At 39.6% G+C, this 19,160-nt stretch overlaps 1 protein-coding gene across 3 annotated transcripts in view; it reads left to right on the top strand.

The window, feature by feature from the left end:
• The window catches only part of LRIG2 (leucine rich repeats and immunoglobulin like domains 2), a 64,616-nt gene extending 46,314 nt beyond the window's left edge, over window positions 1-18,302 (top strand). For 2 of the 3 annotated variants that reach the window (XM_032881408.1, XM_032881410.1), the window contains exons 12-18: window positions 1,035-1,198; window positions 8,214-8,534; window positions 9,608-9,889; window positions 11,704-12,153; window positions 12,970-13,134; window positions 14,761-15,051; window positions 16,977-18,302. In XM_032881408.1, coding sequence (XP_032737299.1) covers window positions 1,035-1,198; window positions 8,214-8,534; window positions 9,608-9,889; window positions 11,704-12,153; window positions 12,970-13,134; window positions 14,761-15,051; window positions 16,977-17,203 — 1,900 coding nt within the window. In that variant the 3' untranslated portion in view covers window positions 17,204-18,302. The remainder of the gene's footprint in view (window positions 1-1,034; window positions 1,199-8,213; window positions 8,535-9,607; window positions 9,890-11,703; window positions 12,154-12,969; window positions 13,135-14,760; window positions 15,052-16,976) is intronic. The other variant, XM_032881409.1, reaches the window with a different exon arrangement.
• The last annotated feature ends 858 nt before the right edge of the window (window positions 18,303-19,160 follow it).

Here is a 19,160-nt window from a genome sequence, read left to right as displayed (position 1 = left end):
GGGATGAAATGTTTTCAGTCTTTTCTTTTTTTTTAAGATTTTATTTATTTGTCAGAGAGAGAGAGGGAGAGCACAAGCAGGGAGAGCAGCAGACAGAGGAAGAAGCAGACTCCCCGCTGAGCAGGGACCCTGATGTGGGACTCTATCCCAGCACCCTGGGATCACGACCCGAGCTGAAGGCAGACGCTTAACCCACTGAGTCACCAAGGCGTCCTAATGTTTTTAGTCTTAATGAAATAATTTGAAAATAATCCTTGTGGAATTATTGTGGAATATTCTTTTGGAAAATATCTTCTCCACAACAAACATGTCTCTGTGCTGCAATGTATATGGTAAGCTTTCCCCTAGACTTTTCTGGGAAAAATCTTAAACCTCAAAAACTGAAAGGAAGGTACAGTTAACATCCATATTCCCTTTACCTAGATTTACTGCTTGTTAACTTTTTGCTAAATTTGTGGTATTTCTCTCCCTTCCTCCTCCCATCTCTCTTTCCTTCTCCCATCTCTTTCTGTCCCTCTCTCCTCTCCACACACACGACTACTTTGCTTAGCCATTTGATAGTAAGTTGCAGGCATCATGACATTTTACCCCTAAATATCTCAGCATGTATGTCCCAAGAACAACGATGTTTTCCTACATATAGCCACAGCACTATTATCTCATTCAATTAAATTAACTTTGATAAAATAATAGTAACTGATATGGAGTCCATACTCATTTCCCCAGTGCCAAAAAATGTTCCTTGTAGATATTTCTTCCAGTCTAGAATCATGCACTGCATTTGGTGATGAGCCTTTAGTCTCCTTTAATCTAAAATAGGTCTCTTACTGTTGTTTTGCCCCTTTTCTTAATGTCTTGAATGACACTGACGTATTTGAGGAATTGAGGCTGACGGTCTGAATTTGTGTTCTTGTGGTTTGATTCAGGTTGAGCACTTTTTGGAGAGAAGAATGCATGGGTGTGCAGTAAGCTTTTAATGGTGAAGAAACAGAATGAAAAGTAAAGGGTCTTTCTTTTCTTCTTGGCTTCTGCAGGATTCTGAACACAAGCAGTTTACTCTGTGACTGCCATTTGAAGTGGTTGCTTCAGTGGCTGGTCGATAATAACTTCCAGCATTCTGTGAACGTAAGCTGTGCACACCCTGAGTGGCTAGCAGGGCAGAGCATCCTGAACGTGGACCTGAAAGACTTTGTCTGTGGTTTGTATTTTGTTTTAAAATTTTTTATACTACATGCTGTCTTTTTAAAACACGCTTTTTATTTTATTATTATTTGTTATTTATTTTATTATTACTGTTTTTTTCATCATGATAAATGTACTCTTTAATCTCCATCTCTTCTGACCACCCCCACCCCTGGTAACCATCAGTTTGTTCTTTATGGCTAAGAGTCATTTCTTGGTTTGTCTCTCTTTATTTTTCCCTTTGCTTGTTGTTTTGTTTCTGAAATTCTGCATATCAGTGAAATCTTGTGATACTTGTTTTTTGCTGTCTGACTTATTTCACTTAGTGTTATACTCTCTAGCTCCATTTGTGTCACTGCAGATGGTAACTTTTCTTTCTTTTTTATGGCTAAGTAATATTCCATTGTATGTATAGACCACATCTTTATCCATTCATCTATAAATCTATAAATAAAAAACACAGGGGTCCATGTATCTCTTTCAGTTCATGTTTTTGTATTCTTTGGGTAGTGTGGCTCCTGGGTTGTAGGGTAGTTCTATTTTTAATTTTTTGAGGACCCTCCATACTGTTTTTTTCTGTAGTGGCTGCATCAGTTTGCATTCCCACCAACAATGTAGGAGGGTTCCCTTTTGTCCACATCCTTTCTAACACTTGTTGTTTACTATGTTTTTGATTTAAGCCATTCTGACATATGTAGGGGTGATATCTCATTGAGGTTATCATTTGCATTTCCCTGATGATGAGTGCTCTTGAGCATCTTTTCATTTGTCTGTTGGCCATCTGTCTGTCTTTTTGGAGAAATGTCTGTTTGTGTCTTCTGCCTATTTTTTTTTTCAAGGATTTATTTATTTACTTTAGAGAGAGTGCATGAGTGGGAGGGGCAGAGGGAGAGAGAATCTCAAGTAGACTCTGCACTGAGCGTGCAGCCCAGTGCGGGGCTCGATCTCATGACCCTCAGATCATGGCTTGAGCCGAAACCAAGTCAGATGCTCAACTGACTGTGCCACCCAGGCACCCCTGCCCATTTTTAAATTGGATTATTTGGTTTGGGGTATTGTGTTGTATCAGTTCTTTATATATTTTGGATATTAACCCTTTATTGGATATGTCATTTGCAAACATCTTCTCCCATTCAGTAGGTTGCCTTTTAGTTTTGTTGGTTGTTTCCTTTGCTGTGCAGAATTTTTTTGTTGTTTAGATTTTATTTTATTTATTAGAGAACGAGAACATGCACACAAGTAGAGGGAGTGGCAGGCAGAGGGAGAGGGAGAAGCAGGCTTCCCATGGAGCAAGGAGCCTGATACAGGACTTGATCCCAGGACCCTGAGGTCATGACTGAGCTGAAGGTAGATGCTTAACAGACTGAGTCACCCAGGTGCCCCTGTGCAGAAATTTTTTATATTGGTGTAGTCCCAATAGTTTATTTTTGCTTTTGTTTCTCTAGAAACAAATCTAGGAAAATGTTGGCTACTGCTTAGGTCAGAGAAGTTGCTGCCTGTGCTCTCTTCTAGGATTTTTATGGTTTCAGGTCTCACATTTAGGTGTTTAATTCATTCTGAGTTGATGTTTGTGTATGGTGAAAGAAAGTGGTCCAGTTTCATTCTTTGACATGTAGCTGACCAGTATTCTCAGCACCGTTTGTTGAAGCAACTTTTTCCCATTGTATATTCATTCCTCTTTGTTGAAGATGAATTGACCATATAGTTGTGGGCTTATTTTGGGGCTTTCTGTTCTATTCCATTGATCTGTGTGTGTTTTTATGCCATATTAACTACTGTCACTTTGTAGTATAACTTGCGATCTGGAATTGTGCTATCCCCAGTTTGTTTTTCTGTGTCAAGATGGCTTTGCCTACTCGAGGTATTTTGTGGTTCCATACAGATTTTAGGATTGTTCTAGTTCTTTGAGAATGCTGTTGATATTTTGATAAGGATTGCATTAAATGTGTAGATTGCTTAAGGTAGGGCAAACATTTTAACAGTATTTGCTCTTCTAATCCATGAATCTGGAATGTCTTTCCATTTCTTTGCATCATCTTTAACTTCTTTCATCAGTGTTCTATAGTTTTTAGAGTACAGGGCTTTCACCTCTTTGGTTAAATTTATTTCTAGACATTTTATTGGTATTGGTTTAATTGTGAATGGGATTATTTTTTTAATTTCACTTTCTGCTGCTTCATTATTAGTGTATAGGAATGCAACAGATATCTGTACATTGATTTTGTGTTTTGCAACCTTACCGAATTTATCAGTTCTAGTGGGTATTTTTTTGGTAGAGTCTTAAGGTTTTCTATATATAATATCATGTCATCTGCAAATAGTGGAAGTTTTACTTCTTCCTTACTGATTCAGATGCTTTTTATTTCTTTATGTTGTCTGGTTGCTATGGCTAGGACTTCTAGTACTCTGTTGAATAACAATGTTGAGAGTGGACATCTTGTCTTGTTCTTGACCTTAGGGGAAAAGCTCTCAGTTTTTCACCGTTGAGTATGATGTTGGCTGTGGGTTTTTCATCCAAGACCTTTAGTATGTTGAGATATGTTCCCTTTAGACCTACTTGGTGGAGGGTTTTTATCATGAGTGGATGTTGTACTTTTGTCAGATGCTTTTTCTGCATCTGTTGAAATGATCATATGGTTGTTATCCTTTCTCTTACTGATGTGATGCTTCACATTGATTGTTTTGTGCATATTAAACCATCCTTGCATTATAGGAATAAATCCCTGTTGATTGCAGTATATGATTTTTTAAAATATTTTATTGGATTTGGTTTGGTAATATTTTGTTGAGGATTTTGCATCTATATTCATAAGAGATATTGGTCTGTTCTCTTTTTTTTTAATGTCTTTATCTGGTTTTGGTATTGGGGTAATATTGGCTTCGTAGAATGAATTTGGAGGTTTCCTTCCTCTTGTGTTCTTTGGAATAGTTTGAGAAGAATGGGTATTAATTCTTCTTTAAATGCTTGGTAGAATTCAACTGTGAATTCATCTGGTCCTGGACTGGTGTTTTTTGAGAATTTTTTGATTATTGATTCAATTTCATTGCTGGTAATTGGTCTGTTCAAGCTTTTTTTTTTTAATTTCTTCCTGCTTTAGTTTTGGGGGGTTATATTTTCTAGAAATTTACCTATTCTAAATTGTTGAATTTGTTGATATTTAGGTTTTCATAATACTCTTAAAATTATTTATATTTCTATGGTGTTGGTTGTTATTTCTCTTCTTTCATTAGTAATCTTATTTATTTGGGTCCTTTCTTTCTCTCTCTCTCTCTCTCTCTTTTTAAGTGAATTTTGCCTAGAGGTTTATCAGTTTTTTCTTGATCTTTTCAGAGAACCAGCTCCTAGTTTCATTGATCTGTTGTTTTTTTAGTTTCTATGTCATTTATTTCTGCTCTTATATTTATTATTTCCTGTCTTTTGCTGGGTTTGGGTTTTCTTTTTCTAGCTTCTTTAGGTGTAAGGTTAGGTTGTTTATTAAAGGTTTTTCTTGCTTCTTGAGGTAAGTCTGTATTGTTGTAAACTTCCCTCTTAGAACTACTTTTGTCGTATCCCACAGATTATGGACTCTGTTTTCATTTTCATTTGTTTTCATGTAATTCTTTATTTCTTCTTTGATTTTTTGGTTGACCCATTCATTGTTTTTTTTTTTGTTTGTTTGTTTTTTAAAGATTTTGTTTATTTATTTGACAGAGATCACAAGTAGTAGGCAGAGAAGCAGGACAGAGAGAGAGGAGGAAGCAGGCTCCCTGCTGAGCAGACAGCCCGACGTGGGGCTCGATCCCAGGACCCTGGGATCATGACCTGGGATCATGACCTGAGGCAGAGGTTTTAACCCACTGAGCCACCCAGACACCCCCCCACCCATTCATTGTTTTATTTGTTTATTTTTTAAAAGATTTATTTTGGGGGCGCATCTGGATGTCGCAATTGGTTAGGTGTCCGACTCTTGGTTTCAGCTCAGGTCATGATCTCAGAGTCATGGCATCAAGTTCCACATTGGGCTTTAGTCTCTGCAGAGTCTGCTTAAAGATTCGCTCTCTCTTTCTCTGTCCCACACCCCCGTCCTGCCATGTACTCTCTTCTCTCAAATAAATAAATAAATCTAATCTTAAAAACAAAAAAAATTATTTTTAGGTAATCTCTATACCTAACATGGGGCTTGAACTTAGAACTCTGAGATGAAGAGCCACATGCTCACTCTATCAACTAAGCCAGCCAGGCTGCCCATCCCATTCAGTGGTATAATAACATGTTATTTAACCTCCATATATTGTGTTCTTTTCTATATTTTTTATTGTGGTTGATTTCTTTTTTTTCTTTTTCTTTCTTTCTTTTTTTTAAAAAAAGATTTATTTATTTATTTATTAGAGACAGAGAGAGAGAGAGAGAGAGAGAGACAAGAAGGAACACAAGTCCGGGGAGTGGTTTAGAGGGAGAAGCCAGCATCCCACAGAGCAGGGAGCCCAGTGTGGGGCTTGATCCCAGGACCCTGGGAACATGATCTGAGCTGAGGCAGACGCTTAACTTAATGACTGAGCCACCCATAAGCCCCTTGTGGTTGATTCCTAGTTTCATAGCATTGTGGTCAGAAAAGATGCATGGTATGCACTTAACTGTCTTAACAACAGAATGGAAAAAAATTAAGCCAGGATGCTTTCACTTTTTTAAAGTTTTTATTTTTTTATTTTATTTATTTACTTACTTGACAGAGCACAGATTGGCAGAGCGGCAGGTAGCGGGAGAGATGTGGGCTCTCCGCTGAGCCGGGAGCCCAATTCGGGGCTCAATTCTGGGACCCTGGGGTCATGCTCTGAGCCGAAGGCAGACGCCCAAACAACTGAGTCACCCAGGCACCCCAACTAGAATGCTTTCTAACTAGCATATCTATTTCCATTTCTCTGTGTTCTTCTGTGAAATTTTTATATTTTGTAATCATAGATTTAAATTAATTTTGTATTCTTTGACTTAATATATCATAAGCAAGTTTTTTCCTGTGTGTTCTTCATTGATCATTTTCAGTGTCAGTATAGTATAACAGCATCTTTATGAATGTAGGCCTTTCCCTTTTAGGGGGTTGTTAACCTTTATTTTTTATTTTTTATTTTTTTAAGATTTTATTTATTTATTTGACAGAGATCACAAGTAGGCAGAGAGGCAGGCACGGGTGGGGGGAAGCAGGCTCCCTGCTGAACAGAGAGCCTGATGCGGGGTTCGATCCCAGGACCCCGGGATCATGACCTGAGCCGAAGGCAGAGGCTTTAACCCACTGAGCCACCCAGGTGCCCCAGGTTGTTAACCTTTAATATAAATATCCAGTAGTAAGATTCCTGAATCAAAAATGATTTTTTTTTAAGTAGATCTTAAAAAGTACTACCAGCTGTTTTCTAGAAAGAGAACACTTGTTTATGTTGTCACCAGCAATGTGTGAATATAGTTTCACATTGTTTCTATTTTTGATGCAGTTTCTTAAGACTAAAGTGGTGGCAGGGTTTTAGTTTTTTTTGGCGGGGGGGGGGGGTAGAAGGACAACCATGTAAAAGTCATGATTCCAGAGGCGCCTGGGTGGTTCAGTGGGTTAAAGCCTCTGCCTTCGGCTCTGGTCATGATCTCAGGGTCCTGGGATTGAGCCCCGCACCGGGCTCTCTGCTTGGCAGAGAGCCTGCTTCCCCCTCTCTCTCTGCCTGCCTCTCTGACTACTTGTGATCTCTGTCAAATAAAAAAAAAAAAAAAAGTTGTCATGATTCCAGTACTCGCAATTTGAAGTATGTATCTATATTGTTCTTTCTCAACTTGGGCATTTTTCCTTTACACTTGAATTTCCTTTATTTTATTTTATTATTTTTTTTAAAGATTTTATTTATTTATTTGACAGGGATCACAAGTAGGCAGAGAGAGAGAGGGAGGAGGAAGCAGGCTCCCCGCTGAGCAGAGAGCCTGATGCAGGGCTCGATCCCAGGACCCTGAGATCATGACCCGAGCTGAAGGCAGAGGCCTTAACCTACTGAGCCACCCAGGCGCCCCTTAAATTTCCTTTAAAGTAGAATAACTGATTCCTAGCTTTAGGCACTAGAACTTTTACATCAGCGTAGTTGTCTTGCATGTCACTAGTATCTGATTATTTAGATACCCATATATTGCCAGATCTATTTTTATAATCTACTTAAAAGATACTTAGAACACTTGGAAGCTCAGGCCCACAAAATATTTATGTTGTTTTTTACATATTAACAATATACTATTACTGATGAATCTGTAATATATTAGCCATTCCTAAGCCTATTTGGAATTTCTCACTATTTGAAGGGAGAGTTATGCATATATGATGTATGTTCCAGTAATGCTTAATTTTTTAAAAAAGATTTTATTCAGAGAGAGAGAGTGTGTAGGGGAAGGAGCAGAGGGAGAGAGACAGGCAGACTCCGTTATGAGCGTAGCCCTTAATGTGGGGCCTGATCTCAGGACCCCGGGATCATGACCTGAGCTGAAACCAAGAGTCAGACACTTAACCAGCTGAGCCACCCAGGTGCTTACAAATAATGTTTTATTAATAGGTACACACTGTAAAATGTAATTTTTAATCCCCATTTTCTTTATTGACAAGGAAAAGATAATGGGTCTTATCATATATATGTTTATATATGTAACCTCTACATATTCACAAGAGCTAACAGGATTAGAACTTGTCTTGAGATTTGAATTTAGGCTTTTCTTTTTTCCTAGTAACTGGTAGTACTTAAGAAATACATTCTAAGTGTAAGTGGTCATGAGTGATAGTAGAAAGTATGCTAAACCCTGAAGTCTGAAAACCTGGGTTCCCCATCCAGGCTTTGTCTCTGAACAAGTTGTTTGACCCTCTGGGCCTCATTTCCCACATCTTTGAACAGAAGGGAATTGGATTCTAGCCCTGTAGTCTCTTGTCAATCTTAATATGCCATTTTGTAAACAGAACAAGTAATTTTACGTTATTTGTTTCAAAATGTGTAGAATTAAAAATGAGTGAATTGGCTCCTGCCCCATTTTTTTCTCTTAGATGATTTTCTCAAGCCACAGATAAAAATGCATCCTGAAAATACAGTTGCTCTAAGAAGCATGAATGTGACTCTGACGTGCACCGCAGTGAGCAGCAGTGACTCACCCATGTCTACCGTGTGGCGCAAAGACAGTGAAATCCTGAATGACATCGATGTTGAGAATTTTGTTCGTTATCAGCAGCAAGCTGGAGAAGCTCTAGAATATACGAGTGTCTTACATCTTTTCAATGTGAATTTCACGGATGAAGGAAGATATCAGTGTATCGTTACTAATCACTTTGGATCTAATTATTCTCAAAAAGCCAAACTGACTGTGAATGGTAAGGAGTTCTGGTCCCTGATGGTTCTACAGTTAGAAGGATTTTTCATGTTCAATTTTTGAACCACTTGGACAAGAAAATGAGGCTAAGCCTGACATTTGAGGGGAGATTTTAGTGTTTCGTATTAATTAAGGTTGTGCTAATACGTAGACCGGGTTACCGTTTTGTCCAGTTATGTCCCTAATTGGTCCTTGGTTGGAAGCGAGGAGGGGGAGTTCTCCCCCCAGGAGATAGGCTGCTTGTTATCATGGTCTAAATGTAGTCATACAGAATCATTTTTTTTTTTTAAAGATTTTATTTATTTATTTGAGAGCAAGACAGTGAGAGAGAGCATGAGCGAGGAGAAGGTCAGAGGGAGAAGCAGACTCCCCATGGAGCTGGGAGCCCGATGTGGGACTCGATCCCGGGACTCCAGGATCATGACCTGAGCTGAAGGCAGTCGTCCAACCAACTGAGCCACCCAGGCGTCCCCAGAATCATTTTTTAAATTAATGCTCTTCTTCACTGTGGCTGTAAAAAAAGAACTTCTCCAAAACAGATTGATTAATCAGTCACCCATTAGATTGAATCACTAAAACAGTTTAGGTTTTGTGCAACCAAAGGACATACTTGTGTCTTACTTCAGTGTTGTTTTATGAAATTTTTGAAGGCATACATTTTTTTGTATTCTTTATTTTTTGGTATAAATTTTTTTAATGTGCATTTGCCATGTCAGCTTTATAGATGTTAGCTTGGAGAGCACCGTTTAGTCTCTTAAGTAAGGGAGTCATAATAAATGTACGGAGTTCTGAAAGGTTTGTGGCCTTTTGCCTTTCCTGTCCCCGTCAGAGAGATCAGGTAGTAGATGTGTCATGCATTCTAGAAGAATTTATTCATCACTGTACTCTAAGTATTCTGAGGTTTGAAGAGAAAAGATGGCCTCTGCCAATCCAGAGAGTATGCCTTCTGAAAGAAATAGAATATTACAAGTTGGTACTTTGTGTGTGTGTGTGTGTGTGTGTGTGTGTGTGTGTATTCGTGTTCCCACCACCACCACTCCACCCACTTTGTTTCGGTAATCTTTCTTGAAACAGAGATGCCATCTTTCCTGAAGACTCCAATGGATCTCACTATCCGCACTGGTGCCATGGCCAGATTAGAGTGTGCTGCAGAGGGGCACCCTGCACCTCAGATTTCTTGGCAGAAAGATGGTGGCACCGACTTTCCTGCAGCTCGAGAAAGACGCATGCATGTCATGCCTGAGGATGATGTCTTCTTCATTGCCAACGTGAAAATAGAAGACATGGGAGTCTATAGCTGCATGGCACAAAATATAGCTGGAGGCCTCTCAGCAAATGCCTCTCTCACAGTATTAGGTATGTGTACTGCCCCATGGGTCCTTGGTTTGGATGGAGCCTTTATATTTAAGGGTCTACTCTGGTCTTAATGGCAAAGAAGATCCAACTTTGAGATTTTAATAGTGATCCTTATATCTTGGTCACCGTGTTTTGCCAATATATGGCTGGGTCATGTCAGCCTAGGATATTAGTGGATCAGAGAACTGAAATCTGCAGAAGCAGTTAGGGCAGAATTAGAGATCTTCATCACATGAATTGAAAATTCAAATCCCCGTATCCTGTTACCTTGCCCACTGGAGGTTTCTAATTCATACATGTTCATTCATTCATTCATACACACCAGTGGGTTTGCAGTTGTTTTATACTGCTTCACAGACCACTCAAGACAATTTGTTTCTCCTCTAACTCATTTTTGAAAAAAAATTTAATGCATAAAAATTACCATCTTTTGTTTAGATTTCCTGTTCTCCTTCCAGTGTACGCCTCTTGATTCTGTGTTATGGTAAAATAAAATGTCTTTTCCCTAAGTTCCTCTGACAAGCCTATTTTTTTTTTTTCTTATGAGAATACTTTTCTTCATAATCAACCCAAAGGCAGATTCTGCTTTCTAGTTCTCTGTTTTCCCTAGATGTTAGGTTTTTTACTTTTTATTTTTTTTAATGGATTTTATTTATTTATTTGACAGACAGAGATCACAAGTAGACAGGGAGGCAGGCAGAGAGAGAGGAGGAAGCAGGCTCCCTGGTGAGCAGAGAGCCCGATGCGGGACTCTATCCCAGGACCCTGGGATCATGACCTGAGCCTAAGGCAGAGGCTTTAACCCGCTGAGCAACCAGGCACCCCTGATGTTAGGTTTTTTAAAAGTTTGTTGGTTTGTGTTATTTCACAAATCAGAAAAATAAGTATATTGTTTTAAAAATTTAGGATATATAGAAAATTAGAAAAAGGGAAAGTCACTAAAACACTGTTAAAGATTTTGGCATATGCTGCTGGACTTTTTAAAAAACACATTTTCATGAAGTTACGTACCTACTTTTTTCCTCTTAAATACCATATCACAAGGGTTACTCTGTCATTAAGTCTTCAAAAAATATCATGTATTTGTACTGTGGTTTATTTAACAACCTTTCCTGTTAGATTTAAAGATCTTTTCCTTTATTTTTAAAAATTACAACTAATTTCATAATAAACCTGTTCATGTATAAATCTTTTTGACTTCCTTGTGTAGGATAGCTTGCCTAAGGTAGAATTAGTAAGATAAGATTTTTGAGGCTTTTGCTTTTCTGAACACTAACTTCTAATCTTCCCATGAGTATATGAAAGTGCTTACTTTTTTTTTTTTTTAAGATTTTTTAATTTATTCATTTGATAGAGATCACAATAGGCAGAGAGGCAGGCAGAGAGAGAGAGGAAGGGAAGCAGGCTCCCCGCCGAGCAGAGAGCCTGACGTGGGGCTCGATCCCAGAACCCTGGGATCATGACCTGAGCCAAAGGCAGAGGCTTTAACCCACTGAGCCACCCAGACGCCCCTACTTATTTTTTTTTTTTTTTAAGATTTATTTATTTATCCTAGGGGGTGAGAGAGGGAGAGGGAGAGAGAGAATCTGAAGCAGACTGCATGCTGAGCGCAGAGCCCGACGCAGGGTTTGATCCCAGGATCTATAGATTATGACCTGAGCTGAAATCAAGAGTTGGCTGCTTATTAACCCACTGAGCCACCCAGGTGCCCCTGAAATTGCTTACTTATTGCATCATTACCTCATTCATCTAATTCAGTAGGATTTAAGAAATAAAATTGTTTAACATGATTTTTTATACAATCTTTCTGTTAGAGACACCCTCATTTATCAGACCCCTGGAGGATAAGACAGTAACCCGAGGTGAGACTGCAGTATTACAGTGCATAGCTGGAGGGAGTCCTGCCCCTCGTCTCAACTGGACCAAAGATGACGGGCCACTGCTGGTGACAGAACGGCACTTCTTTGCGGCGGCCAACCAGCTTCTCATCATTGTCGATGCTGGCCTGGAAGATGCTGGGAAATACACCTGCATTATGTCTAACACCCTTGGGACAGAACGTGGTCATATTTACCTAAATGTCATTTCATCTCCCAATTGTGACTCTTCCCAGAGTAGCATTGGGCATGAAGATGATGGCTGGACCACAGTTGGCATTGTCATCATTGTTGTGGTCTGCTGTATTGTGGGCACCTCTTTGATCTGGGTCATTGTTATTTACCACATGAGAAGAAAGAATGAAGACTACAGTATCACAAACACAGGTGAGTGGTACCCAGTTGATACCTACAGCTTATACTTGAGTCAGGAATGTAGTATACAATTTATTATAAAATAGAAAAAGCTATGGAGCTTTGACCCTTTATGTATGGTAGAAGGAAGAGTTTTTTTTGTTAAAATGTCCAACTTCGTTGAAATAATGGAATGTCTCCAATGAAATTTTTTTTTTTTTTAAGATTTTATGTATTTATTTGACAGAGATCACAAGTAGGCAGAGAGGCAGGCTGGGGTGGGAGGGGGTGGGTGTTTGGGAAGGAGGCTCCCTGCTGAGCAGAGAGCCCAATGCGGGGCTCAATCCCAGTGTCCTGGGATCATGACCTGAGCGAAGGCAGAGGCTTAACCCACTGAGCCACCCAGGCACCCCTCCGATGAATAATTTTAAGAATATTTTTAGACAGTTCCCCCAAACTTTGCTCTTATAAACATGTTACAGGTGCACCTTCTTTCTTTAATGCCTAAGCCTCATTTCCGTCGAAGCTTCTCTGTGGGTGAAGAGTGGAGCCCTTCTGACTGGGATCGGCCTTTCACACCCCTTCCCCGAAATCTTGAAAGAGAAGAGGCTCAGTCAGACAGTGAAAGTACACCTATGGATTAGATTTTAGACTTTAGGATTTGCCTCTTTTAGTAATACTTTTAAAATGAATCTTTGAAAAGAATTTTAGCAAGAAAGAGTTTTGGGGGAAAATCCTAAAACCTGTTCCTAGTTAGATAACATTTTCCTGGCCAGTGGGTATATCAAAGTGGAGCACATTTGCACTACAGTCTTCTGAGTGTTGCCTAATGTTATTTGAAAGTTACAGATGTCTCTTTTACAGAGGAGCTTAATCTGCCTGCAGACATTCCCAGCTACTTGTCCTCCCAAGGAACACTGTCAGAGCCGCAGGAAGGCTACAGCAACTCTGAGGCAGGCAGTCATCAGCAACTTATGCCTCCTGCCAATGGATATTTACACAAAGGCGCTGATGGTACTGACTCTTTGTTGTATATGCTTACAATTTTGGCCTGTTTTGTTGAGTTTATTTGTCAGTGTGTAGTTTTCCCATTAACCTGACACAACATTTTAAAGTAAGATACTCATTGAAAACATTTGACTGCATGAGAAATAGGATGGATGGAAATCGACTGAAATCGTACCAGAGAAGAAAATCATCTGACAGAAGAAACACATCCCAAAACAAGGGATTGGCATACCCAGCAAAGTCTCCCAAACCAAAGTATTATTATGAGAAGGAGGTGCTCTAGAAACTTTTTTGAGGTGTCTTATCTTTTTAAGGCATGAGCATTCTTCAGACCATATTCAGGGGAGGTTTGTGTCTCCTGCTGACAGGTTGATAGTCACTGAAGTTCAGAGGGCAGTGATGATTCTCAGCATATGCTGGAGAAATCAAAGAGATACAAGATGTTCCATAATTAACTTGGCTTCTCAGTACTACTTCTCTTCCCCACTCCCCCCTTCCCTCAGGGAGCGACAGAACTCAGGGAGGTGAATTAAGGGATAGAAGAATTGGGTTTGATTCCTAGTTCCTTTTTTCCAGCTCTGGGACCATGAACAAGTTACTGACATCTGAGCTTTAACTTTCTCATTTTTAAAGTAAAGAAGCGATATTTTATAAAGCACTTCCCTCAGGATTCTCACAGATCCTTTCAACAAATAGGTGTAGTCCTTCCAGCACTGTACAAATGAAAGGCCTTTTCTGTTCATACGGAGATTTTTTTAGGCTGAACGTTAACAGAATTTATCGGTTTCATCACTAAATTGGATTTTATTTTGGCTTTCCATGGAAAGAGGGGTACTGCTATCATTTAAAAGAATCTTTAAATGCCTCTGCTCTTTGAAATTGGTGGGAAATAACACTGCTTTCTGGGCCAAACTAACTTCCAGTTGTAACACTGTTGCTTGATTAGGAAGTTACTTGCTCTTTATTTCTCACTCTTTTTTTTCTCTTTGAACAGTTTTCAAAGCACATAACAGTCTGGGGAGCTCGTTATTAAACTTTACCTCTGCCAGACATGCACATGTGTCAGACAGGACTCTTGACCATCAGAGGCTTTCTCTAGGGATACTTTAAGCCATGAGTGTTGCTTAATTCCTTGACTCATGAAAGTAATGCAGGCTTTATGAAGTGAAGTCCTCCCAAGTCCTTGTTCTCTGCTTTAGTTCGCTTCAGCCAGACCTGTGTCTTGTAGCACAGTGCAGCTGCATCTTCGTTCCCTTGAATTGGGCATCACCTTATCCAGGCTGGACAGAAGTGGTTTACTGTAGCATTCAAGAGCATGGGCCCCGGAGCCAGAGTGCCCAAGTTTAGATTTCAGCCCTGTGTTGTAGCAGTGTTTTGGAGCAAGTTCCCTCATGTCTCTGTGTTGTAGTTACCCCATCTGTAAAACGGGGTAATAATAGTACCCACCTCATAGGGATGCCGTGAGGATTAAATTAGTTAATGCACAGAAGGACCTTGAGACTTTACCTGGTGTATCAAGTAAGTGCTCAGTCAATGCCAGCTGCGGTGAAAATGGGGATGGCTGGTGCAGAAAACTGGTGATTGGCAAAGCTGACTCCTTAACTGAAGGATTCTTTCCTGTGTTGTCATCAGGTGGTCCTGGTACCCGGGTTATTTGCTCAGATTGTTATGACAATGCTAACATCTACTCCAGGACCCGAGAATACTGTCCGTACACGTATATTGCTGAGGAAGATGTTCTAGATCAGACACTGTCCAGCCTTATGGTCCAGATGCCCAAAGAGACATATTTGGCACATCCTCCCCCAGATGCCCCTACCTTGGAAAGCCTGGTGTCATCAGCAGACAAAGAGATGGCTGCCTTTCCCACCAACCATGAGAGGATAAATGAGAAGAAACTTCCCTCCACACAGATGAACAGTGGTAAAGGACACAGTTTACTTTGTTTTTACTCTCACCTACTTGATTTTTCCTTCTGTCATATAAGTAGCACTCTGATTTGACAGGAAGCAAACAAATTGGAATAATAGAGTAATTAGCTACAGCTAGCTGGTATAAACTAGGGCTAGAGATTTTCAGAGATTAGAATTAGAGACGTCTGCATCAGTAGGATGGAAACAGCTTCTGTGGGAGTATCAAGATCACACTTCTAAAAATTCAGAAGCTAGATAGAAAAAGCTTTAAAAAAGTTTCAAATAGGTTTAATTTTTTCTTCCATCTTTATTTAAATAATGGAGATTGGAAATGCTGAGGATATAACTTGGTGGAGATTTTTCCTGAGAAGATTTAAAAATGATTTGGTTGCTGTTCTAGAGGGTAAATACTGAATGACAGTATCACTTAGCCAGTGTTTGATTTCGTCTGTGAGGCCTTATGATCAGGTCCCAAAGTGGGGAAGCAGTTGTGGGATGACCCAGGGAAAGAAACACATGTCACATTGTGCAGAGAAGGCATTTGGTAACAACTTGGTTAGTAAAACAGAACTCTTTCTAGACCATGAAGGGCACTGCTGAGCATGTCTTTCTGGCCATCCAGGTTTTTCATCAGCTGTCACCCTTCTTGTCAGCACAGGAAATTGGGTGGGGCTGAGGCCTGCAGGTGCTTCCAGGGGTGCTTCTGGTAGGAGGGAATGATCTGACTTGGGACTTCTAAGATGTGTTCTGTTGTTCTTAATTCAGAGACCAACTCCAAAGATTTCCAAAGACGGTACAAGTCAGAGAAAAGTGTACTGTCACTCACTAAAGCTAGTCTCTTGGCTTTAAAGTTCATTGTCCATGAAAGAAAGGCACCAACACTAATCCCGTGTTCCCATGTCCTAAAAGAGTTACACACCTAAAAAGGCTTTAAGTAGAACGAAAAATGCAGTGCACCTTTTTCTTCATTTTGGAGAGGTCTTAATTGTTGCCTTGGTCCGTAAGTGAGGAGATCAACAAATGAGTGCTTTGGTGCATTGCTCATTCCTACCTGGGGCACTCTCACTCCTTGCTATTCACAGTGTGGTCTCCGCTTCAGCATTACCTAGAGCTTGTTAGAAATGCAGACCAAGGTTCCCACCCCGGACCCAGTGAACCAGAGTCTTTATTTTAACAAGATCCCTAGGTTATTTGTATGCACATCAGAGCTTAAGAAACCCTGCCTTAGCTTACTTTAACGCATGGGTTTTGTTTTTATTCCTGAGTGTTTGTTTCCAGAACGTTTGCCTGACTTTTTCCAAAATGTATCCCCATGAAGTTAATATAGCTTTCAGCAAATATTCTTTGGGGAAAGAGCTCACCACTGCAGTAAGTAAGGGGAATGAGAGATGTATATCTTTGAAACCAAAGTATAATAATCTGATTTAAAATTGCTGCTTTTCGTTATTATTTTATTGTTAGGATTTACTGGCATGCTAGAAGCTGGAGGGAAATGGTTTATTTTTAAAACAATTTTTTTTAACATGCTCATTTGTTATTTAAAGATGTAAGGGCTGTGTTAAATCAGTGATTTTTGTATCATGCAACTTTCACTATAGTAGGGATACTATTTTAGTCTGTTTCCATGTGTCTGAAGAGTTGTATTTTTTAATTTTTGTAGCAGCAGAAGCACTAATCGTAGATGAAAGCAGAGGACATATCATATGATTTCAGTAAATAATCGGTTAAGCTTGTTGAAAGACCATGGTTCTAGTTTCTGTTTTGTTTTCTTTTGTTAACTGTTGCTAAGAAGATGACAAGTGTACATTTGCTCTCAATGTCCTTATTGGAATACTGGATCTTTATTTCTGGGAGAATTTGGATAAAAGAAAATGAAGTTTTAAACCATTCATTTTGAACTTCCATTCGCCACTGATTGTTGTCTTTCGTTTTCAGAAACGTTGCCGCGGCCTCTGTGGAACATAAGCAAAGAGCTAGGCCTGCCTCATCCTCCCTTTTCGCAGCAGCCAGTCCTTGAGCCACCACAAGTCCATCAAAATGAGGGTCTGGCAGAGAGTGGCCCAGACTGTTCCGCCTCCCCCACGCCTTGTCACAGGTTGCACGACCATGCTTTTGATTTTAGTAGGACTCGGAACATTCAAGATGGTAGTGAGGGCACATGAAACTCACTCCAGAAGGAGATGTGGGCAGAGACTCAAGTTACTTCATTTTGTATTTATTACTACCTCAGAGTTCAGAAGAAACCCCAAAGTCAGCATTTGCTTTACCCTGTCTGCAATTACATCTGACCCCACTGAGGTGCGCCAGGCATTTCTTTGGGCTTATTCCTGATGAAGAAGGGGAAACGGCTGACAGAAATGGGTACATCTAATAAAACCTGTGCAACACGGGCAGAGGAAAATACAGGACAAATGTGCTTGCTGATGGTTCCACGGGGATGTGCCCAGCTGTGCACTGCCTGTTAGGGAGAGTCTCATTGCTGCTTAACGTGCTGGATTGTCTCAACCTGCAGAATGATTCTGAGAAAACATCACTGTTCTGGTGTGTCTTCCAGGAACAGAAATAACTTTGGAGCCCTCTGGGAAGTGTGTCTGGGATTCTTCAGTGGTTTTAAGCATCTAGTTGAGACCAGGGCTTTGATATTCAAGGTCTTTGACAAGAATCCCAGGCTTGACCAATTGTTACCACATCAAAGGGTTTTGTATTCTTGTGAATCTTTTTTTTTTTTTTGGTCCCTATCACCTAGGGATCTCATTGTAAATATATGTGCATTTATAAATAATTTTTGTATTCATTGACCATATGTGTTGGCTGCATTGTAAATATTTTTGATATGCCAGAATTATATATAATATCCAGTTAATAATATTGACAGCAGTGTCTCAGACCACAGATTTTGTATGACTTGGTTTAGTGAACCTAAAGACTTTGTTTGAAGTTTTAAAAATATGTTTGTTAAGAAGTATATGTATAGAGGCAGGGAACCTAGTGATTGCATACACACAAACACAGTCTTGGTATAATTAGCTACTTTACTCAGACCTAAAAGTTCATACGTCTAATTGTTTGCCGTCTGTTTACAAGTGCCAGGTAGTATTACCTTTCTCTAGCATAAAAAGACTCAAAAGACTAGCAGTCAGTCTTATCATAGGCATGTGCACATAGACAAAGGAAAATTTCTTTGGGAATATCTTCTTTCAGCAAAGTATTTAGGTGATGAGGAAACCAAAGATTGCTTCTTTTCTGTTTTTTGTTTGTTTTGTTTTTGTTTGTTTGTTTTTTAATATCTCTTCTGCCAATACACAGTGTATCTTAAGGGAAGAGTGCTTTTGGGAATAAGTTGAATGTGCACACATTCTTAAAAAGCTTTAGAGTGTTTTCCTTGTTTTATACAAGGAAAGATTATTTAAGCCAAAAAGTTCTCTTGAATTTTTGATTGCAAAAAGCTTTATGTGAACAAAGGACTTTATAATGGAATGTAATGAACTAAAGTTCTTTTTTGCTTTGTGCTTTCAGATATCCTTACCTAGACTGTCAGATTCTGTCCTCTCAGTCTACTGAGTACTAGTTACGTGCTGGATAACTCCCATCACTTAAATGAAAATATCTATTTCTAAGTTATTGTGCATTTCAAGGGTTCTAAACTCATATTTTGCCAGAAAGTTGAATTACATCTAGTTCTTGGTCCTATTTTTTTTCTCCCATAGGCAGTAGTGTCTCTAATGGTTTTGTACCACCAAGCCATTCTCTTTTTCCTTTTTTGAACTGTCAGCCTCTGTTCATTTTTACTTCGAACTTCTTAAATATCACTATTTTCCCATCCTCTCAATTTGTGATTCCTCTTCTTCCTTACTAGGTTGTACTTTAATCTGTACAGGGCTGATGTAGAATAAGGAGACCTGATTTTGTTCCTAGCTCTGCCCCTTATTGGCTGTGCAGTCAGGGGCAGGTGTCTGCTTTGCAGCCTGATTTTCTCATTTCTGAAATGAGGGCATTCTCCTAGATGCTCCAAAGCCCTTTCCAGCTGTAACGTTCTGTGAATTTGTGATCCCTTCAAGGACCAGGGAGGATTATGCTACTCTAATACAAAGCTGCTTTCATGAAACATTTGTTAGTGTA

This window comes from Lontra canadensis, unplaced genomic scaffold (genome assembly GCF_010015895.1).
Source record: "Lontra canadensis isolate GAN:19392208 unplaced genomic scaffold, GSC_riverotter_1.0 scaffold75, whole genome shotgun sequence".
NCBI lineage: Eukaryota > Metazoa > Chordata > Mammalia > Carnivora > Mustelidae > Lontra > Lontra canadensis.
Note: the sequence above shows the minus strand (reverse complement) of the source record. Positions and strands in the feature narration are given on the sequence as shown.